Source organism: Tursiops truncatus, chromosome 12, assembly GCF_011762595.2.
Source record: "Tursiops truncatus isolate mTurTru1 chromosome 12, mTurTru1.mat.Y, whole genome shotgun sequence".
Taxonomy (NCBI): Eukaryota; Metazoa; Chordata; class Mammalia; order Artiodactyla; family Delphinidae; genus Tursiops; species Tursiops truncatus.
Genome location: NC_047045.1, coordinates 80,080,289 through 80,104,880, shown reverse-complemented (window position 1 = coordinate 80,104,880; position 24,592 = coordinate 80,080,289). Strand labels below are relative to the sequence as shown.

At 40.7% G+C, this 24,592-nt stretch overlaps 1 protein-coding gene across 5 annotated transcripts in view; it reads right to left on the bottom strand.

Moving 5' to 3' along the window:
- Positions 1 to 24,592, bottom strand: part of SNX9 (sorting nexin 9) — a 93,801-nt gene that overhangs the window by 17,289 nt on the left and 51,920 nt on the right. For all 5 annotated transcript variants that reach the window (XR_002179752.3, XM_019951805.3, XM_019951807.3 and 2 more), the window contains 6 exons: positions 16,049 to 16,214; positions 14,073 to 14,223; positions 10,557 to 10,641; positions 8,329 to 8,454; positions 8,098 to 8,215; positions 2,063 to 2,193 (listed from right to left, as the gene is read on the bottom strand). Coding sequence is in view for 4 of the 5 variants with exons in the window: in XM_019951805.3 (XP_019807364.1) it covers positions 2,063 to 2,193; positions 8,098 to 8,215; positions 8,329 to 8,454; positions 10,557 to 10,641; positions 14,073 to 14,223; positions 16,049 to 16,214 (777 nt within the window). In the remaining variant the exon portion in view is untranslated. The remainder of the gene's footprint in view (positions 1 to 2,062; positions 2,194 to 8,097; positions 8,216 to 8,328; positions 8,455 to 10,556; positions 10,642 to 14,072; positions 14,224 to 16,048; positions 16,215 to 24,592) is intronic.

Genomic DNA, 24,592 nt, shown 5'->3' with positions numbered 1-24,592 from the left:
TTGTCAGTCTCTTCTTGTACCGTTAGTCAGTTTTGTGCCTTATTTCAGAAATCCTTCCCTACACTAGGGGTATGAAGATTTTCTCCTACGTTACCTTCTAGAAGCTCGATTGTGTTGTCTTTCACATTTAGACTTGTGAACCATCTGGAATTAATTTCTTTTTAAACTTAATACAATGGAAACTTTCCAGAAAAAAAAGTAGAAAGAAAAGTACTTTAATAAACCCCTATAGATTCAGCTTCAAAAATTATCAACTTTTTACCAATCTTGTTTTATCTAGTCTCCCCCATCCTACTTTTTTTTCTTGTTTATTTTAATGCAAATCTCAGATATAATATCATTTTACCTGTAAATACTTCATTATATATCTTTAACAGATAAGGCCATGTTTTAAAAACATAACCACAATATCAAACCTAACAAAATCAACAGACTGTTGTGAGGCAGTGACCACATTTCATTCTTCCCAGTGATGCCATCCAACTGACTGAGCACCGCTGACTCAATAGGCTGAGCAAAAGAGGCCCGACACGAAAGAATGCTTAGGGTGGGTTCTCAGCTAGTTCACAAAACGAGCAAAACCATGGTGCAGGGGCTCACATGGTGAAACTCTATAAAGTGAGGAAATGATAACCAGAAAGGAGGGGATCATGGTCACCCTTGTAGGGGACGGAAGGGGTAGTGATTGGGAAGGGTCAGGACAGGGGCTTCGGAAATGCTAGCTCTTTTCTCTTCCCCCATTGTACTGAGCACCATCTTTGTCATAAATCAAGTGTCCATTCTATTCGGTTCTATTGGTCTGCTTTTAAAATTATTTTAGCTTTATAATGAGTCTTAATATCCAAAAAAGTCCTCTTCCCACTTCATCCTTTTTTAAGAGTAGCTTGGCTATTCTTGGAGCTTTAATTTTCTACATATGACATCTTTTCAGTTCTTCAATCCACGAAACACAGTATTGGAACACTTATTTAGGTCTTCTTTTATTTCTCTCAACAGTGTTTCATAGTTTTTTATGTAGATCTACATTTTCCTGTAGATTCTTTGGGATTTTCTACGTCCAACCATCTATGTGAGCTACCGTTGCCCAGAGAATCACAAGTTTTCATAACTTCCTAGTTTTATACTGTCATTTAGCAGATGAGGAAACTGTGGCCCAAAGACATTAAATGCTTTGGTCAAGGTCACAGAGGTAGTTAGAAGCAAACCCAAGACTAAAACTGAGTGCCCTGGCCCCAAGTTCGTTCTTTCTTCTCTTATATCAAAAACACCAAAAAAGGTCTAGATTATTTTTAATAATAATATTCTGCATAAAACACAACCTTTAGAATTGCTTCCTAAATAGAATCCTTGACAAATCAATCGAACAAGCCCTTGTTAAAGAGCTATGGGTAAGCAGTAAGGCACCAACTTGGACAGGGTTCCCCGTAGTTCTTGTAACTCTATTACTTTTTCACATGTATCATTCACCACGAAATGCAAAAAGACTACAAATGTTTACGTGGAATGATCTCTAACCTATAAATTACACCAGGCATGACCAAACAAATGATCACATACAGTGGAAGCCTAAGGTGACACACGGCTATTTCCAAAGCAGATAACATCAGTGAGGTGACAAGTAGCCAATTTCTTGCCGATTTGCAAAAAAGAACAGATAACTACTGGCAGAATGACTGCCCATGGGGCAGGGGCAGGGGCAGACTTGGACTGGAAAAACAACGTGGCTCTGAGAAAGCTGGTTCAATTCTGAATCTACCTTTCCCTTCATTACACTATTTACACCGTAAGGTCAAAATGTGATCATAGGAAATCATTCACACTATTTCCCTGACGTCACGCTGATAATATGCTACACAGTTTTGGGTCTATCCTATTTTTAAAAGCATCTAGGAAAAAGTCCCTTATTCTATCATATCCTTCAGCCCCGCCTTCACTGGGCTGATTTCCTATTATTTAGAAACAACCAACTAACCAACACAACTTAACTCCTTTTAGACAAAAAATTGGTGTGAATGTGATAATTCTCAACATCCTCTAAGATGATCACAACAAAATGTCCTACCTTTTCATCTCGGAAATTTAGAAATTGCTGGAAAACCTCACTTTCTGAGATTACTGGGTGACGACACATCCTGGTCATCCAGGCCTGAAGCCTCTCCATGCGCATCTTGATGAACTCTTCTTCAAAGCGACCTGCAAGAGACACGCCCGAGAGTGATGTGCAGCTCTGTCAAAGACGAATCGCTGTTACCCCAACTGAAAGACTGTTTATGTAGCTGCTGGCCACTTGTAGAGAGTTATTCAGTAAAAGATAAATCATGGCAATGTTTCACTAAGCTAAAAACACACAACACAGTGGAGCTCTAAGGCCCACAGGAAAGGTAACCAACAAATTTGAAAGAAAATTTTATCTCAATATGAAAACGTTTCTTTCTTATAAACCAACAAGCCAGTGCCTATGTGGCCACATGAAGCCTTATAGGCAAGAAAGGGGTGATAAAAATGGGAATTAATAAGCAATTCTTACAAAGTACGTGAAATCTCTACATTTATAAAAATGTGTCTAAATGCAACATAATCTCAGATATACAAATTTAAATTTAGTATTTCTGAAAAGTAACTCAGAACTGTAGGTTTTTTTTTCCTGTTTTGTTTTTTAAACTACTTAAATGAAAAACAGAAAAAGCAATTTTTCCATGAATGCAAAAACGAAAGTGATCCCAGAACTTAATGACCATCGTAAAAACGGAGCTTAATGGGTGATATTTCTGTTCTAAAAGTGGAAAATCGGCTTAACAAACCTGACATACCAAACATCAAGAGAACAATGAGAATTTTTATAAGCCTAACAAACAAAACCACTATCAGTTAAAAGGCTTCTGGAGGTGGAAATACTGGCTACAGCTGAGTGCAGAGCAGGGGCAAGACAGGTTCCACCCACTTTCATGAGTTTGATCAAATACTGGACCTACTCAAGGGTAGAGAGAAAAGGCAACTTTCAAAGAGGAGCATATTCGCTACCAAATGTGAAATAGATAGCTAGTGGAAAGCAGCCACACAGCACAGGGAGATCAGCTCGGTGCTTTGTGACCACCTAGAGGGGTGGGATAGGGAGGGTGGGAGGGAGACACAAGAGCGAGGATATATGGGGATATACGTATATGTATAGCTGATTCACTTTGTTATGCAGCAGAAACTAACACACCATTGTAAAGCAATTATACTCCAATAAATATGTTGAAGAAAAAAAAGGGGGTATATTATTAAATGAGGGGTTTACTACACTCCTTCCTAAGAGCACCAGGTGGGGAACACGTTTTCTAAACTAGATCTAGGAAGTGGAATGTGGAATCAATCCGTCCTCTTCCCCTTAAGGGCTGTCCAATGGTTAATGAATTAAAAGAACGACTAAATGAAAGCAAATCCCACACACACTCCCCTGCCCCCCCCCAAAAAAGGAAAAAAAAAACCCTAGAGATCCCAGATTACTGGACAGAGTGGAACCCAGGAGCAGCTTCAACAACCCAAATTAGTCTGTTACAGAGTCATCACAAGCATGCCTTGCTTTTAAACAAAATAATTTTTTTAAAACAAAAACTAATTTAGCTAATTGCTAAACCTAGTCCCCAGAAGCAACTATAAAGCTGGACAAAATCCACAAATATAAGGCTCTGGAAATCAACCAAAGGCAAACAGCCACGTGAGAAGTGTATACGCTCCCAAACAGCTGAACTTCAGGCCAGAACAGTGGGAATCTGTGGCGTTCTGGCCTGGGGCTGCACCCCTCTCCCTCTATTCCATTCTATTCCATTTACAGGAGAACCTTCCCCATGAAATTCTTACATATTAATCTAGGAAAACACGTGCAGAATCTGTATGCTGAAAACTACAAAACCCGATATGAAAATCAAATACGATATATGTATGTTCTTGGATTAGAAGAATGCACATTGTTTTCAATTCTCCCAAAACTGGTCTACAGAATCAATGCAACTCCAGTAAAAATCCCAGCATGATTATTAATAGATATCTGACTAGAAACAATCATGCTGACTCTTCAATTTACACGGAAAGGCAAAAGAAAAAGAACAGCCAAAAACGATTTTGAAATAGAACCAAGTTGAGGATTTACACTACCTGATTTCAAGACTTACTGTACTATAAAGCTACACTAATCAAGACCGTGTGGTACTGGCAAAAGGACGGACACATGTATCAATGGAACAGAGTCCAGAAATAAACCCACACAAATGTGTTCAACTGATTTTTTAACAAAATGCGAAGTAAACTCAATAAAGAAAGGATACGCTCTTCAACAGATAGCGCAAGAACCACTAGACAACCAGACGTATTATAACATATACCTCTACCACCTCACATCTTATACAAACCTTAACTCAGAATGTATCGTAGACCTAAAACTACAAAACTTTTAGAAGCAAGTATCAGTGTAAACTTGGGTTAGGCAAAGAGGTCTTAATCGTGATGCTTAAAGCACAATGCATAAAAGAAACAACTGACACGCTGGACTTCATTAAAATTAAAAGGTGTTGTTATGCAAAAGACACTGTTAAAAGAAAGGCCACACCTGGGACAAATTATTCACAAATCACATTATTTGTGAGAGGACATGTTTCCAGAATATATAAAGAATCTTGTTTCAAAATTCGATGATAAGAAAACAACCTAATAAAAAAATGGGCAAAAGATTTGAAAAGATACTTTACCAGAGAAAATTTATGGAAAAGAAATAAGCAAATGAAAAGATGCTCTACACCACCAGTCATTAGGGAAATGCAAATTGAGACCATGAAGAGACAACACCGCTAACATTAGACTATTATACTTACTAAAATAAAGAAAAACAGACACTATCAAAAGTGCAAGTAAGGATGTGGAGCCCCTGACAATCCCATCCATTGCTGGTAGGGATCCCAAAGTGGCACAGCCGCTCCGGAAAACAGCCTGGCAATTTCTTAAACATTCAATAGTATACACCTACCATATGACCCAGTCATTCCACTCCTAGGAATTTATCCAAGAGAAATGAAAACTTGTATTTATACAAAAACTTGTATGTAAATGTTTATAGCAGACTTATAAATGGCCAAAACTAGAAACCCAAACATCCTGCAAAGAGTGAGTAGATAAGCAGACTATGGTAGAGCCAATACAGTGAAATACTACTCAGCAATGAAAAGAAACAAACTATTGATACTCACAACGAGAGATGAATCTCAAAGGCATTATGCTAAGTGAAAGAAGCCAGACTCAAAAGACCCAAAAGCCCAACGACACACACACTATACGCTTCCATTTATAAGGATATTCCAGACAAGGCAAAATTATAGGGACAAAGAGCTGATCAGTGCTGCCGTGGGTTAGGACTAGGGGGAGGGGCTGAATATAAAGGAACAGCACAAGGAAATTTGGGGGAGGTGATGGAACTTTCTGTACCTTGAATGTAGTGATAGGCCTGTGGTGGTGCCTGTTAAAACTCTTAGAACTGTACACCAAAAGGAGTGAACTTACTATACATAAGTAACAAAAAAACACAGCCTGGATTTTCCCTAAGAAACTGCAAGTACAAATAAGTACAAGTTTCCTTTAATGAGAAGAGTATTATAAATCCACATAAATCAAAAACTCCTGGGCTTCCCTGGTGGCGCAGTGGTTGAGAGTCCGCCTGCCGATGCAGGGGACATGGGTTCGTGCCCCGGTCCGGGAAGATCCCACATGCCGCGGAGCGGCTGGGCCCGTAAGCCATGGCCGCTGAGCCTGCGCGTCCGGAGCCTGTGCTCCGCAACGGGAGAGGCCACGACAGTGAGAGGCCCACGTACCGCAAAAAAAAAAAAAAAAAAAAAAACTCCTAAAAAGTGGCCATCGGACAGTTTCAGGGGTCTAGACCCTCCTGTATACTAAAACAGTTCAAATTCTACACTTACTAGGGGTAGAGATTAAGCACTACAGAAGCGTAAGCTGTGCAGAAGATGGCCCACCTCATGGACAGAAAAGACCCTGTAAGTCAGCACGGACCTAAGGGCTATACTGAATTCCCCATTATGAGCAAGTAAATTATACCAAGAGTTTATAACCTACTCATTGGTTGGAATTAATTAATTACTGACTCTTATTCCTCCTGAAGCTTTTTCTGACACAGCTGGTTTATTTACAAACTGTGACTTCAGATGTTACCTTGTGCTTGTTAGGAATTTCCTATCAGGTTCCAGAGAATTAAAAAAAGGGAGAGGAGGGGATTTTTCCCTGGTGGTGCAGTGGTTAAGAATCCACCTGCCAGTGCAGGGGACATGGGTTTGAGCCCTGGTCTGGGAAGATGCCACAGAGCAACTAAGCCCGCGAGCCACAACTACTGAAGCCTGTGCGCCTAGAGCCCGTGCTCCGCAACAAGAGAAGCCACCGCAATGAGAAGCCCACGCACCACAAGGAAGAGCAGCCCCTGCTCACTGCAACTAGAGAAAGTCCGCGCGCTGCAACGAACACCCAACGCAGCCAAAAAAAAAAAAAAAAAAAAAAAAATACATAAAACTAAATAAAAAAGGGAGAAGAGGGATTTCCATCTCCCCATTTTCTAGGACCCTTACTTAGGTTTTCACTAAGTATGGGAATATATCAGTTTGGCAGCCAGAAATAAACCAGATTCATTCATTATTATCCCACAAAGAACAAAATCTATAAACAAATAAAAAATCTTAGCTGTAAGCTTTTCATGGATGGATTATCAAGTCCACAGAAATGTCATGACATCATCTATTTGGCATTCCTTTTTCTTTTCTCCAGGATTTAAATGAGACAGGAACCTATATACAATAATGATCCTGTGGGCATCTCAGGCAGGAGGCAAACAAGAGAAGGGGGAAATAAAGTGGCTCCTGGGCTTTTCAGTTTCCTCGGCACACGTCCCAGTCAGTGAATCAAAGCTCAACTTTCTTCAGACTGAGGAGCTGTTGCTTCCTTGCTTTTCTATGACATCCTCCTGGCTTCAGGCCTGACCTTTTTTTAAAAAAAATACAAACCTTACTGTGGGAGAACTGTGACTCTATGATGCTTTCAGATAGTCCTGGGTTATCTGATTCCGAATAAACAATGTATTAAAACTAAAAAACAGGAGAAACCTCCACGACTCTAAGACAGCTCATCAACCCATTTATTTACACACCACGGGGAACATATTATGCTAATCAAGTTGATAAAGGAGAGCTTAAAATTCAGGAGACAGTCTGAAATTTGAAAATGTGGAGAAAGGCAGAACTTAAGTTTTCATGGAAAGAAATCTAAATTTTTAAAAAGAAAGCTGTGACTTAACAATAAAGATGACAGAAAGGAGGGACAGTGAGTATCTGCACAGAAGCAAGGGTGGGGGTGACACACGAGCGGCAGGAGGCAGCCATCTACGCCAACCAGGCCACCCCGACAGGGCCGCCACTCAGCTGCCCCAGCTCCAAGAGGGACTGCCTGGGAGTCACCCCACCTGAGGGCGAGGATGTGTCTGCCAACCTGGCAACGTAGTCCCCACTCTCCGTTCTGCTACGACACTTTGAAAGTTTTGAAAAGTTTTCTCCACAAAATCAAAATCCAAACAAGTTCTTTAGAAACAAAGTTCCCAGGGCTTCCCTGGTGGTGCAGTGGTTGAGAGTCCGCCTGCCGATGCAGGGGATGCAGGTTCGTGTCCTGGTCCGGGAAGATCCCACATGCCGTGGAGCAGCTGGGCCCGTGAGCTGTGGCCACTGAGCCTGCGCATCCGGAGCCTGTGCTCCACAACGGGAGAGGCCACAACGAGAGGCCACAACAGTGAGAGGCCCGCGTACCACAAAAAAAAAAAAAAAAAAAAAAAGATACATACGTATACAGGAACTCTAACAGAAAATTTTATGACATATTCTTGTTAGGTGTTCAGGTAACTTCCAAATACATGTACAATACATATATATATGTATATGGCTATCTTTAGCTGCTGTTTCCAAACCCCTACATCCTGTTCCACTAGAGGATGGAAAATGCCATTGCTGATTTACAGTAGGGTACTACTCTAACTGGAGTCTTTTTACTTGTCCTGAGTGCAGTGTCGCACACACTCACCTGTGACTTGCTTATCCGGAAGAGAAGGGATTGGAATGGCTGACCCAAACTTTACCAGCAGACGCTCATATAACCAGTCAAAGTGCTTATATCTGTGGTTTACAGATCGATTAGTGTTCTACAAAATAAGGAAAGAGAAAAACGTTACCAATGCCAACTACAGGCAATGAAAAAAGCAAATTGTTCCTAGCGATGCAAGCATGACTCTGCTTTGATAACTTGGATACTTACAGTAGGTGTTAACTGATACTCAATGTAGCTCTTCAGACCGTACATTTTGGAGCCTTTCCTGGGATCTGCCACCACACAGTCAAATGTAGAGGTAGGATAAACCCACATCGGGCCATAATCTCCAACCTACACAACATTGCGGGGAGAGTTAATTTTGTTACGTGGAAAAATAGTAAGTATAATTGATATAAATCATCAAATGATTCTTTTTAGGACTAGAAGTCCCTAGGAGGGTCATTTTTGCTCTTCTTTGAGAAGTTATTTACATAAATGCTCTCTGTTCCTACTAAGGTTACATTTAAAGAAAACACTTAATGGGAGAAGCCCTTCTGCTCCCACGTGGGCATCGCAGGCCACAGAGAGATGCCGATCTGCCTTTCCTCTAGAGCTATGGAACACAATCTCTCTCTAGTCCAGCTGTCTTAGTTATATGTATGTATATATGTAATGAGGGGCTAGTTTTTTACCTATTTACCTATTACCTATATGTAATGAGGGGCTAGTTTTTTAAAATTTCAAATCTATTGCAGACTAAGAGTTCTGTGAGATATAAAATGACACACTTGGATGTCTCAGCCATGCCAAAGTGCCGTCAAACTTCCTCTACACTTACTCTCATTTTCTGTATATACCCTAATTCTTTATAGAGTTCTAATTCTTTTTAAAGGTGAAAGGAGAAAAAAGTGAGGTGAGGTATGAAAGTTCAGAGGCTACTAGGTCAGGACGGTAACTGGGGCCCAGAGAATTTTAGTAAGGGACTGAAGATCTCTGACAACAAGTTATTATGATTCTCCAAGAGGGAGCCCAGATCCAGAAAACTCTCTTAAAGCTGCAGAGCAGGAATCTTTAACAGGGGCCTCTTGGGAACCTCCCTTAGTGACTGGGACCAAGAGAGGCGACTCTGATCAACCAGGGCCCAATACCCACGGGGCCACATTTTATTAGTGGGTAGGGGACTGCACCTTAAAAGCAAAGGACCAGGTCTCTACTTTCTCTTGGTTTTCTGAAGGCTCAATGCCTTTCCTCAGCTTCCTTTTCCACATAGGAAGCCCACACAGGCAAGCCTGCCTATGGGTCCAGTTTCACCTAAAACGTGCGGGACAACTCAAACACGGGGGTCTTTTAGCTCTGTTCCAGGACTCTCCTGCTTATGACAAAGTCCCCTGTGAGAATCTGAGGGGCAGGGCCATAGGCTCTTAATTCTGTGGAGTTAAAGAAAAAAACTAAAATAATCTCTAACCTAACTACTCAGAAGATAATTATCCCAAGTTTGCTTTGAGGGAAGAAGGATAAAAGGGCTCTGGGTCACAACCCTTCTCTCTGGAGTTTTCTAGGATTTCAAGCTTTTCAAAGAAGTAGGAACAAGTAATATAAAAAATTCAATATCATTCTTGCAATTTTATCGAGTTTCCCAGGACCCAAAGATTATAGAATAAGACCAGATCTTTCCTCCTTGTTTGAGTCCATGGTGATTATATTCAAGGCCGCTTACCCTCCTGCCCTGCCCCCAACTTACAGTTAAAGGATTAAATCAACAGGGTCAGAAGATAGCTATAGTTCTCTTTGCCAGAATTTCATCTGGAAATATACAGCTAGATAACATTTAGATAGAAAATCTATCAGCAATCAACATTTAGGTGAAACCACAGAGCCTGTGTCATGTTATGTAATAAGCTATTCAAAGACAGATATACTTAATGGTGCCATTGACTCCCAGCTTTTACGTACTAGCTCCTTATCATGACTCGACAGCTGGTTTATTGAAAGAAAACTATTACCAACATAGTGGAAAAGGCAACTTATTCTGATAACATGCATGTACTTCGCCAAGGTAGAAACCTAAATATTTGAATTGGGTTTTTTAGCTAAATATGTATGGCTAGTAGAAAAACAGCATGTAAAAGATACTTCAAGATACTTTAGAAAAATTATTACAAATACGTTATGTACTATGGGTGTTGTTTGTTCAATTACTAACAGTCTGAAAAGTAAAAGTAAAGAATATCTAAACAATATAATAATGGGCATTAATTCATGCCAATTATTTTTAGTACTCTTAAAATACTAATACACACTGTCAGTTACTTACTTCGAACATTAAATGTGTTTAAAAATACTTTCCAAAAACAAAAAACTTTCCAAATGACTAATAACCCTCTTAGCTTTAAGGTATTATAAAAGAGCTTAATCAGAAACAAAGCAAAAAAAAAAAAAAAGAACAAACTTACAATGATAGGAATTTTCTCTTTGGGTTTTGCTAGTTGCTTGGCCAACAAATACTGTTCCATTCCAGGTTTTGCAAATCCAGGAAATCTAATCATGAGGATAAATGCTTGTGAGGCTTATGCTTTTCCTTATAAGAATTCTACAGCTCTCATCCACATTTACTTAATACGACAGTTTGAACTTGTTCTGTCTTTCACATGTACTAGAACTAGGAAACTATGGTAAATGAAACCTAATGTAATCAGATTGTTCAATGGCCAATTAGTCATTTAATTAAGCTTTATCTGGTAAGAGGACAGTTTGACTCCAGAAGGTGTGATATTTATGGGCACTCTATTTGCTTGATCTGAGACACTCTATCACCACATGAAGAGTGAAGGGCAGACTAGAAAATGTCCCCCAGGTACAGAGGTAGAAAGTACTGAGCGCATCAATTTGAGATGACCACATGGGGTGAAGGCCACACGCTGGCATTTTTATATTCAAATTAAAGCTGCCTTTCAACATTCTCCCTGGGGGGGCGGGGGGCACGATTATCCCAAAGAAACCGCCACTGTTCATAAGTACTTGTGCCATTTTCTTCGGGAACTGCCTCCAGAACCAGTTTATGAGACACACACAAAAAAACAGTCTCCTTAGTAAAGAGACTCTAAACATAATGAACTTGGCTATTTCCAGAAATCAAATCTACATCCGAAGCGAAGTTCTAAAACTGAAGAAAAGCTGAAATAAATGCATGGCCATCCAAAGCGCTACTTCTAAAGAAGACAAGATTAATCTGGGTTTTAGAATTTTTTTTTTTTTAATAAACAGGGAAAAAATCCTCAGAAAGCAAAATACCTAAAATATGAAAAGAAATCTTATTTCTACAAAAACCAGCTGTCTTACTTCTGATTTCATTCCTATACCAAGTTAAAGGCCAATGTGATGCTCTCAGGGGCTCGTATCTTTTCCTTCATTCTGGACTGACCTCCCTCCATTCTCTTTTCCCTGGACCTGCTTTAAAACACAGCTCCTACAACAGAGTAAAAGGGCTGTCTAGGAGCTTGATGGCCTTGGGTTTGAATTTCAAGTCCAACACTTCATAGCTATGTGACTTTTAGAGTGCGTCTTCTTATGTGAAGAATGGGACCAATACGACCTACCTTTAAGGTGGTAAGGGAATTAAATGAAAAGATTTAAGTAAAGAGTTATCTATATAAATCTAAAGGCCCTAGTACGTACTCAGAAATTAAAATGATTTCTAATGCCGCCGCCGGCTCTGTGGAAGTGCTCCCTACAGCCTCGGGTGCAGCCTTCTCTGTGCTGCGGCAGTGCTCTGAGCACACTTCTGCTCCTCAGCTTATGGCGCTGCGACTGCCATGATCCATTTGCACATCACAGCAGACGAGAAGCACCTTAGAGAAAGCATTTGTATTTCCAGGACCCAGAGGAATTATGGGAATATACTAAATGCTTAATGAATTAATGGGCTAACCTGGAACACTTCTGTTAAAGAACCTACACTTTTGCTAGAAAACGCTGATGAAGAAATTGGGGCATGGCACATAGCAGCAATTCCTTGACTAGACTGTAAGCTTCCGAGTGCAGAGAGCACATGTCATGTTTCTTTTGGTATCCTAGTGACCACAGCAAAACTCTAGAGCTGACTACGCACGCATTTAATACTTACTGAACAGCAGTGCAACTGATTAATGCTTTCAGTATTATCAAGATGTATTCTTGTAATGCTCAAGTATACTTAAGTGTCTGATTTCTGTTTCTAGCATAAGGTTTAGGCTCCATGACTGGAATATAGCTGTCATATAAAATGGATTAACTGCTGAAAAGTGTTAATACTAAAAAAATTTTTACAACTGTTATAAGTAAGTCATTTATACATTAGTCTAGCTAAATAAAAATATGTAGGGTATAAACGGCTCCCAGCACCACAGAAAGCGAGGGATGCCTCCAAGGTGCAGGTGCATGTTAGGATTCCTTCAATTTGGTTTCAACCTAGACTGAAATTTTAGAGCAGAAAGAATTCTTAATTAAAGCCAATCCTTCACTTTAGAGATGAAGAAAGCTGAGTTTGAAACAGGTCATCCAACTTCCCCACGATCATATAGCAAGCCAGAGAGCAAGCATGGAGCAGTGGAAACCACAGGAAAGTGGAGTCACAGGCCTGGCGCAAGCCAGAACCTCACCAACTGGCTACGAAAACTCAAAAATTCAGCTAGCCGTATTTGTCTCACAGGTCCTGCTTCCTCATTTTCAAAATGGGGCTGAGGGATACATTATATTAAAATGGGTTTTAAATATACTTTGTATTTAGGTTTAAAGAACAACTGAGGGTAAGGTACGTCACTACAGATCATACTGAGAACTTCAAATCTCACTTTAAGAAACAGGATACAGTCAATAATGACTGACTGTACTATGCATGCAACTGAGTACGAAAATACACAATGGAAGAAACTGGACAGAAATGCAGGAGACGTGTGAGCTAAAAGATAACTCATTTAATTACCAGATGGTATTTAAATACTAAAGGAGAACTTGCAGGGCTCATTAAACTTATACACATGTACATCGAGACCTAGAAACTCGGTATCTAGATAGATATCAAACATGTTTACAATTTTTTTCCAGACATAGATTAACATTCCTTGATATCTGCTTGGAATCATGAACTTGGAACACTGAGAAAAAGTATGAGTAATTTTAGAAAAACTATTTTAAATATAACTGCTGTAAGAAGAGTACTTGAAGATAAATCATATGGAAGTCACAAACTACATCTCCTTCAAGCTACACTGGTGTAAACTACAGACGCATCCAGAACTCTCTACTAGGGAATTCCATAGGGCTGTGTCCATATTCACCCTTTTCCACATGCTTTCCTGCTAAGCACTGTTTCTACAAGGACCGTTCGAAACATTTTTTGAAAAAATATAAGAATAATCTAAGTGAAAACAAAGTCCTAAACACATTAAACATAGTAGTTGAGAGTGTGCTCAGGAAGCTGAGGGACTGGACTGGAATCCCGACTAGATCACTTACCACCTGTGTGAACTTGGGCAGTTACTTAACCTCTCTGGGCTTCATTTTCCCAGAGAAAACAGAGATTATATGTACCACAAAAGGGATATGAGGGTCGCATGAGAGAATACACACAAACTGCTTTGCACAAAGCCTGGCACATGGTAAAAGATCAATAAACAGTAAAACGTTTAAAAGGAAGCTATCAGGATTATTTTTAGCTTTCCTGTGACATCAGCAATAAAAACCTTAATATGTCATGAGTTAATAAAGGTAAAAAACAGTATTTAGCAGATGATTAAATGGAACATATATTTCACTTTAAAATGAAAAAAAAATTTTTTAAAAGAAGCTTCCAAGCTAGGAGCCAAATAAAAAATAAACGTGATCAAATCGCACCCCAAGCTTTGTAGATCACTGAAAAGAGAAAAAGCCTCTTTGTATCTTGTATCTGTTTCTACAGAGTGTTCACGTTGCCCCAACTCCCTTACACCTACTTGTTAAGCGGCAGCTTCATGGAGGAGCTGCCGGCACGGCTGTTTCCTCGCTGGGCACCGCCTGCTTCCGCTGCCTCTGAATCCTTGAAGTAGGGAGAAGATGACTTGGGCTCATCCCAGTCTTCATCCCAGTCGTCATCGTCACCAGTTGCTGGAGGTGGGCACAGAAGATCGTCAGTAAAGAAAGACAAAAGAAAGATGGGATGACTTAATCTTCTGGGGAGGTCAGGATTATAATAAAGATGCGAAGAATATAGGCTCTATAGTCAGACAGTTTGGGGGCTTGACGATTCGGCCTTTTATCACAAAAGACAAGTTAGAAACAACTTCAAGAGGGCTGTTAGTCCAAGTAACTTCAGATAAATGCCAACTATAAAAACACTCTGTGGTATACAGGGAAGGCCTTCTAGAGGCCTATACATTGATAAATCTAGCTTTATAAACTTGCAACTAAGCATATCAAATACCCTTTACGCCAAGAGACTGGGGAGGACAAAAGGGTGATAAGAGTTTTAAAAAGGAATTGTTGGGCTTCCCTGGTGGCGCAGTGGTTGAGGGTCCGCCTGCCGATGCAGGGGACGCGGGTTCGTGCCCCGGTCCGGGAGGATCCCACATGCCGCGGAGCGGCTGGGCCCATGAGCCATGGCCGCTGAGCCTGCGCGTCCGGAGCCTGTGCTCCGCAACGGGAGAGGCCACGGCAGTGAGAGGCCCGCATACCGCAAAAAAAAAAAAAAAAAAAAGGAATTGTTTAACACTACTAATAATAAAGGTGAGAGAAGGACAAGGGGGTGGAGGAGAAAGAGAAAGAAACGAGAGATAAGTAGTAACTGACCAGCATGAGCAGCCTAATATTCTAACAACAAGCTCTGCGTCAGATGAGGAGCTGCCAGCTTTCCTCCCTCCCTCCTTTCTTCTTCTATTGTTTTGTGCCTCTGTCTCCCACCTCTGATGGCCTGAGGAGTCCCTTTAGCATTAGGCAGGAAATTGCCCTGGGATCTCCGCCCTAAGAGTGCCACCACGAGAAGCCCAGACACAAATGCCAAAACGAAAAAAGGAAGAGAATAGAAAGTATTAGAAGGATCTGGGCCAAGCGTCCTGGAGCCACGCCAAGTTACTACAGAAGCAGAAGTCAGCAGTCTAGTCTCAACGTTTCTACCCAGCCCACGACTCCTGGTCCTGCAGCAGCCCAGCTCCTGTCCGTGAGTGGGAGCTGGAAACCACCACCTGTGCCCTTTATGGCTCCTGCATGCAAGTCTCCTGCTGTTTAGCACATTCAGTTCTTGGCAAAATCTGCTCATACAGGGATCATGAAAAAATAACGGGTGGAGCTCTTAATTTCAGAACAGACATAAATCGCCTTTCTTAATTCCTGAATTGTTTCTCCTTTTAGAAATTCCTCTTTTGCCTCAGTATTTCCATTAAGAACCTGGGAGTCAAACAGGTAGTTAAGGAAAAGACAGAAGAGCTACGTTGGAGGTCACAAACCATGTGGCCATAAACCACTGAACGTGGCGATGAACCATATTCAACCCGTGTGCACATTTTTTGGGCCCAAATGTGTGTTAGTAGCTAAGATGTTAAAGTGGGAAGATGAGATGAAAATCGAGATTTCTACTCTCTCTGGAACTGTGGTGGTCCAGGAGCACTAGCTCAGTTCTCCTGCAACGGCATCGACCCGCCAGCTAGAGCAGAGCTGCCCACCTCCGTCTTCCGCAGCCCCGCCCCACGGGGCTGCGCTGCTGTCCTGCTTTATGAACCTGGCCCCTGCAAGCGTTTGCATTTGGGACTCCTTGACAGGTAACTGAGAGTGGACTAAAGACCATAACTAAAAACTACCTACATTTTGACCCAGAAAAATAAGTTTGCTATTGGTGAATAAGAGCACCTGAGAACAGTTCCTTTGATTAAATCTATTTCAACTCCGATGCCCTTTAAGGGTGGGTGGGCTCCATCACCAGCAGAGCCCTCTTCCTCACCTGGTCCCTGGTAGGCCTGGGGATGACCAAAGGCAGTGTCCCAATTGTTGGAGGTGTTTCTTTGGGCTGCAGTCCCGTCGGGCTTGGCTCCCCAGCCATCCGAGCTTTCCCAGTTTCCAGATTTGGAAGCATTCCAGGCTGACCAGGGGTCATTGCCACTGCTGACCTGATGTTAGGGGTAAAAAAAGGAGAGAGTATTCGTGACTTCTAGAAAGCATTACTCAATTCAGTAGGAATCACATAACAATTGAATTGGGGTGCTGAAAAAACTGATAGAAATTTAAAACAATTTACAATTTAAATAATAAAATTTTAGAAACACGTAGGAAAGCACAAAAGACAGGATCAACCGAATTTTATTGTTAACAGTTTGCCATATTTGCTTAGGAACTTTACAACAATAACAAAGAAACTCCCTTTCTTTTTCCTTCCCCCAAGTAACTACTTTTCTGAACCTGTTCTCATTCCTGTGCATGTTCTTATACTTCCACTGCGTATGTAATGGAATATGTACCGTATTCATAAATAACAAATGCTTTATATTTTTCAAACTGACCTGAACAACACTGTACTGTATGTAACTCTTTGCAAGCTGTCTTTTTCTTTCACTTAACATTATGTTTTTGAGATTATACTTGCTGGGAAGAATATGTTTTATTCACTTTAACTGCTTGATAGTAATCAGTTGTATTTTTAACTGTTTTAATTTTTATTTGAAAAGGTAATATGTTCCCAGTAAGAAAAAAATTCAAATAGTATAAAAAGATACGAAATTTAAAAAATATTCCTACCACCTTAAAAGGCCAGTCATTCTCTCAGAGATAATGACTCCTAACAAATTCCTTGTATATACTTAAACATGCCATGCAGAGAGAGCCTTTTTGCTTTTAAACGTATTATGTGAGCCCAAATTATACTTCCTGCTCTGCACTTTTCTTTTGTTTTTCTATTTAATAGCCTAAAACATTCTCCTAGGTACAGCAGCACATGGATGACATCATTCTTTTACATGACTCCCCAGAATTCCACTGTATTTATTTCCCATCATCTAAACAGCATATGCTGATGCTCATTTATCTTGTTTGCCGTATTTTGCTACTGTAAATAATGCTGCAATGCACAATCTTTCCTCACATGTCCAATAGATGTATGTGAAATTCCCAGAAGAAAAATTGCTGGGCTAACACAGTGTGCACTTAGAATGGATAGATTCTGTCAAACTGCTTTCCAAGGAGATTGTACAGTCACATTCCTACACTCCTTCTACACGCCAAGGGGTGGTATCTTGCATAAAATGGGGCTACCATACTCCAAAACTATTTTTTAAATATTTTCTCCCATTATTCCTTAGCATAATTTTATAGTTTAATTATTAATATTATAAAAAAATTTTGGAATGGGCAATACATGGCACCCAATATCAAGGAGTACTGCAGTACCTGTAACCCACCTCTCACCCCTGGCTCACCCAGCCCTGAGGCAACCAGTTTTTTCTGTTTCCTTAATTTTTAAATTTTAAATCTTCAACCTATATGGAATTTACTTCAGTGTATGAAATAATATAGGAATCCAGCTTAATTTTTTCCTGTAGTCATTCTGTTGTCCTGACATCACTTAATGAAAAATCCATTTTCCTCCACTGATCTGAAATTCACCTTTATCGTATACTGGACTTGGGCCTATTTCTGGACTCTATTCCATCCTAGTAATCTATTCATACTAGTACCAAGCTGCTTTGGAGTCCACTAGACAGAATACCGTTAGTACTTTACCATAACATCTTCTATTGGTTTATTTTTACACGTGAACTTTAGCATCAGCTTCATGTTTTAAAACTAAAACAATCTTTAGTTTTAGCATTAGCATGTCAAGTTTAAAAAATGTGCTGATTTTCATTTGAATCACCTTAAATTTACAGATAAACTCAGGGAAAACAAATAGTGCCTTTAAAATAATTTCAATACTGAATGTATTTATTCAAGAACATGGAATAGCAAATTTTTCTCTTTACTCAGGTCTTCCTTCTCACATAAAAATTTGGGGGTTAGTTATAGAGAGAGAGAGAGAGAGAGATTGAGATTTGTAAGAAAATTACCCAAACGGCCTCATACACCTCTCTAATGTTTTAGAATGCTATCATGGTTGGTCTTTTTTTCACTCTTCATCAATTGACATACAGGGTGGATAACTGCCTGCCACCTACCAGAAGCATCAAAAACAGTATATGTTTTACAAAAGGAACTATGATTTCATTCTAACATCTCTATACCTTCAAGAAAAATTAATGAAGCTACTAGTGATTCTGCCTGAAGTCAAATATTAATAGCAGAAAGACATTCATCCTTATGACTGTGGATTTCTCGAACATACGGCTGATGAGGAGTTACTCTCAAGCCACTCCAGTGCAGACTGGAAATGAAGGCTGCCGTGCTGAGGGCCTGACAATCACGCTTCATTTAAGAGAAGCCCTTCCTTCCATAGTTTTCTTTAAGTAGGGGTGTTTTATTCAGCAATATATATACTCTGTGCTTTCCAGACTAAACTATGAGGTTTTGTTTTTAGAATTAAAAACTTCAAAAGGTACAGAAATTTTGGATAGTAAGATGACAGTAAGTACAGGCATTCATTGTCTAGCATTTCTATAAACTACTGAGGAAAAGGAACAGAAGGGCCATAACTAGAACAACAGGATGAATAAAAGTTCAGCACTGCCATGACAGTAAGATCGTGTTAGCAAACTGTCAAAGAAGGTTTTCATCAATATTGAGGAAGAAATGGGATATGAAATTCATCACCAAGTAACCTTAAAAAATTAAAACTTATTAGGACAGAAACACATAACGTGATAGTTCTTTTAAAAACTACTTTGTTTATACATTGTTTACAATAATTGCTATCTTATTTGGTTACGTGTACGATCTTAGCTCTCTACCTGGGTTATGAAATCCTTGTTGGCAAATCTAATAACTTTTCTTTTCTGTTTTTTTTCCTGGAACATTCCTTCTACTTTGTTTCCACTTGACTCCTACTGATAAATCTTTCAAACCCTGACCAACTGGCAATCTCTCCAGCTTCTATCATTGACTTTTTACTCACTCTCTCTCTCTCAGGTGACCTCCAGGGTCCCTCCTCTAATATCAATAATTAACAAGCAGCTCACAAAGCCTTCATGGTCTGCTTCTCTCTGAACCCACCCTTCCTGCACTTCGGCCTCTGGCTCCTTTGCTTTCAACTCCCAATAACCTGTCTGTCCCTTAACTGCAGGCATCTGGTCACACAATAGTCCACGCCTCTTCTCTACTTTCTTCCAGCTTTCCTTCAATGTCTTCATCCTTTTCTTTCCCCTCCTTTCAGGGCACCAAACCCCTCCCGATTCTATCAACCACTTTAATTAAAAACCATTCATTAGACCTCACTGACCACAGAACAGATTCCAAACTCCTTAGGCCATCAATTAAGATCCTAACTTTTCCTTCCATGACATTGCCTGTCCTCACTACTTGCCACTAACCCTCACTCTGTGCTTCAGCCCGCAGTTTCCCAGACTTTCCTGTGTCCTTGCCTTTGCTCAGGCTCTGCTCTCCATCTGCATGCAAAGCCTTCTACCTCACCTTCCTAGATTCTGGCCCAGTCCCACCCCACGGAGGGCGCTGGCCTCCGCCTGCTGGCTGACATTCAGTCACATCCTTCCACTTTCTCCCAAAGTTAGCCTTCCGTTAGAGTTATTGGCGTATCGGTTAGTCATTCCCAGTAGCAAGTCACGGGCAAACACCTCCCCTAAAAGATTCTCAAAGTGCCTTACATAAAGTGGCGAAGACTCAAATTTTTTATTTTTCTTAAAGTGGCTAACTGTGATCCTCTTGGTCATTTGTATGAAGTAGGTATTATTCTAATAATAATAGATTATTATATCTATGATTCTTTAGATATGCATCTAACCTTCATGACATTACTATTATTTCACAAAGAGGGAAATCAGATTTTCCTCACGTATACTGACTTGAGTCTCTTCTAGGAAAATAACCACTGTGGACAACCACAGAATAAGTGATTTTCAGCACTGCCATACGCTCTTAAAATAACAGTGCCTTCCCAGTTATGAAAGCTTATCAGTACCCTGTAGAAAAGCTGCAAGATGCTGACAGGTACAGATGGACAGAGGGATGGACATATGTGTGATGAAGAACAGTAACATGTTAATGGTAAAATCTAGAAGGCGCGTATATGATTATTCGCTATGAAGTTCACTTAACTTTCCTATGCTTTAAGTTTTAGCAAATGTTGGAAAATCCAACAAACAAAACTTGCACGTACAAACATCGTCTTCTGAACTCCATGAGGATGCATGCAAGGGACAAGAGAAGGTCTGTGCCCATCAGGCTCACCAGTGCTTTCTTGTTGCCTGTGAACATGGGGCCTACACGTAGTAAGTGTTTAGTAAATTACTTGCTAAATTAAACCACTCACAAACACTCACGTGTTTGTCTGGATCTCTATTATGAATGGATTTTCACCTGCCTTGCACTGGAACTGGCTGACTATGTCCGACTCGCCCCCTAACTCCCACTCTAACTAAATTAAATACTCCCTAATGCCAGAAGCCATGCTGTCAACACATTTGCTCCTTTAGCACTCTTATTTTTTTTTTACATCTTTATTGGAATGTAATTGCTTTACAGTGTCTCGTTAAGTTTGTGCTGTATAACAAAGTGAATCAGCCATATGCATACACATGTCCCCATATCCCCTCCCTCTTGCGTTTCCCTCCCACTTTCCCTATCCCACCCCTCTAGGTGGTCACAAAGCGCCATGCGGCTGCTTCCCACTAGCCATCCATTTTACATTTGGTAGCGTATATATGTCAATGCTACTCTCTCACTTCATCCCAGCTTACCCTCCCCACACCGTGTCCTCAAGTCCATTCTCTACGTCTGGCACTCTAAAGTTAAAAGCTATCCTAACCTCATAAGACAAAACAAAGAAATACATTTACATTGTCTTTACATCATGAGACAATCTGAATGTACCCGCTGAAAGGAGCCTGTAGAGCAGAAAGACAGAGAACGGAGTCTGAGCGGCCATGGAGGGGTGGGGAGGGAAGGGTATTCCTGAGATAATCGTAGCAAAGCTGTGCATCTTACAAATACATAGTATGGGGTAAAAGGGGGCAAGGATAAGAACATTGGTCCACTGGTTGAATTTTAAATCCCTTATGAAACTGTAGACATTTGACTGACGTAAATTTCTCATGGGTGCAACGGTTAAGAGCTGAAGCTCTCGAGGCTGTCTATCCGGGTTTGAATCCCAGCTTTACCACTTACTAGCTGTATGAACTTGGGCAATGTACTCCATCTCTCTTACTTTCCACTCTTATAGAATGGATATAACATCATAAACTTCCTCATAAGATTTCTGTAGGAATTCAATGACATAACGCATATAAAGCACCTAACAATATCTGGCATGTGGTATGCGTTCAGTAGTGGTTACCTTACGACACGGGGGCTCATGTAGAGTATACAGAGAAGAATGAAGACTGGTAAGCTTTGAGTAAATCCCCATTAGTTTATGCTTTAGAGGAAAAGATCAGTTATATTTCCAAATGGCTTCAATGACAGATCACATTAATAGAGAAACTTTTAATTAAATAAGTGATTATAGGCACTTAGGATACTTTCTATTTTAGCCAAAGATCTGTTTCCTTCAGATACATAAGAGAAAGGGGAAGAAGACAGAACTGTTTTGCCATAAAGTTCCAAAGCAACTCATAATTCTTGGGGGTCTTGGCACATTTTCTGTGTGCTGAATGCTGAGATCTTGCTTTTCTTCAAAGCCTAACCCCCACTGCAACAAACTGAGCTACACGATGATTCGGTTTAATGATCCTCCGGCCTCTGACTTCTTTGCCGTCAATTCCAAGAACCCCTTTTGTCCCTCACCTGCAGACATTTGGTCGCACAATAATGCATTATGTTCCTCCGCTAAGGTTTCAAACTCTGAGGGAGCTCTCCTATCCTCTTCTCCCAGCCCCCCGCCCTTTCTACTGAGCAATGTCATCATTCTCTTCTTTCCCCACCTTTTACGATACCAAAGCCAACCAGATTCTGTAAACTCCGTGATTAAAAGTCCTTCATTAGACCTTGCTGTCCATGGAATAAATCCATCAATCGAGTCTCATCAAAAGTCTCCAAAGTATAAATCCCAACTGCCCTTCCAACTCCTATATGTCCCACGTTCTATGTTGCCATGCCCCCAAGAAGAGCTTTAGTAAGATACTTTAGCTGAAACAATCACCTCGCTTGGGAAAAAAAGGATTACTTCTAGGGGTTTTAAATGTTTATTCCCTCTTTCATTCAAGTTTGAATTTTACCTTATTTACGGAAGAAGAAGGAGAAGGAGAAGATGAAGAAGGTGGTGATTGGCTGAGACTTTCAATACAACCAATCTGAGCCAAAATATCCACCTTAAAATAAGAAAAGGTGCTCGGTAAACGAAGGGGGAAAAAAGAGTATATACCAAAGCTAACAGCAGCAAGTGCATAGCAGGGCTCAGTTCACCAGAAAATTCCAGCATGCCACCCATGCACCAAGATTACATGCAAAAAGCAAAGCCCCTCCTGTATAGCAGTGGTTTGTCTTCAGTGCATTAGTGTATATTCTAAAGACTCTTGCTGTCATAACATAGTGTCACTGAAGCACTAAAAATAATTATAAGCAGCACAGAAGGAATGGAACAAATATCATGCAAGTCATACAGCCAATGAAAAAAAACTCCAGAGGAAAAACATAGCCAAGCTTTTAAAAATGTTAGAATGTTGAACCAGGGCTTTCAAAGCCACCAGACATGGGAGATGAGCAAAGCTTCCTGGAACCACAGAGCCACGGAGAACCTACTAAGACCGGCTAAGAGCACAGAACAGTCCGCGAGGTCGTGAACTCTGTGTGCTCCTGAGCTGACGGGCTTGGTGTGCAGTGTCAACGTGAGAACAGATAACTGATACACCCTGTGGAGCTAGGCAATGGCCAAATCAGCATCGCTATTGGGAGGACAACCTTGGAGCCCAATTTCCAGGCTTCGAATCCCAGCTCCACAACTATCTAGTAGGGAAGTCATTACTATTAACATTTATATAGTGTTACGAGAATGCACTTTTCATGTACAACTTTCTTGTGAAGAAAGTTGCACCATTTGTAGATGTAAATAAACTTGTTTTTGGAAATCAACTAGTAATACACAAAGAAGACAATCAAGATGGAGTAACTGGGATCCAGTTTACGTTTCCACTTAAAACTAAAAAAGACAAAATATATGAAACTGTCTTCAAATCATTAGACGTCAGGCAATAAAGGGCCTGACCTCTGCCTAGAGAGACTTTCCAGGCCATGGATCAGGGACGGGGAACCCATGCAGAGACCACTGGTCTCTGTGAATTAAGAAGACAGAGCTGGGAGTCTGGGGCAGAGTACTGAGAAGCGGAAAGCTGCACAGAGACCTCCGGGGATGAGTGGGGGGCGGGGCGGGACCCCGGGCCTTAGGTGAGTACTGATCAGCGTACGCACGTGAGGGAGCTGCCATATGAAAGGTTAAGTATCAACCCCTTAGTAGGATGGTTCTCACCAGCCAGAACGGAAAACCTCATGATTCATAAGGGTGACAGCAGGTACAGCACTGAAAAGGCTTTTGCTTCAACAGAGAGGCAAAAATATCCCTAGACTGAGCATTGCTCTGGTCCCACTCTAAAAAGCTTAAACTGAAAGAATTAAACTGTTTCCAAGTAACTTTCTTTTAAAGAAAAACAAAACAAAACAAAACACTAGTCTGCAACTGCTGACCACAAAGATAATAGGTCTGGTTTTGTTATATTTTGCTACTTTGTTGTTACTTTGCTTCTTATATGACATCCTTGGGCCACCAGGATGAGTAAGAATCAAACTCTTACTTCTGACAATAGGCATCAATGAAAATGCAGTAAGACCTGGGCAAGGGCCTGTTTGGAAACGACAGTTAGATCGACTTGATTCACTGGTTTCCCAGTATGTTCTGCTGGTTTCAGGCGAAATAAGTTCTTCTGGCTTCCCAGTTCTTCAAGACATGGTCTAAGAAGAACTTTCACTGCACACATCATGAGACAACACTGGGAGAGGCTGGGGGCAGATGGAGAGATGGGCAACAGATGCCTTTATTTCTCTCTGTGCCCACCTGAACTAGTTCAGACTCCAAGGGTGATCTAGGTCTGAGAATTAATGAGAAAGACAACTTATATTTCATCAAGGTTGCTTTCTGTTTGGCGTTCTACCAAACCAGCAAACAAGAGTACAAAGAATACATAAAGGTTCAAAAGATACTGATGAGTAGGTAGAGCTCCCACTGCCCACCTGGTTCCTTACAGAGGATGCCCAAAGTTCAATACAGGTCAACACGGACCATTCGCTTTGACAAGTCTACCAGGTAAGAAGAGTTGCTAATCATGGGCTCACTACCTTGCGTATTATCATCCCAGGGGAAAGGCTCTGGAAGCCTCATTCGAGGGCCCACCTTATTACC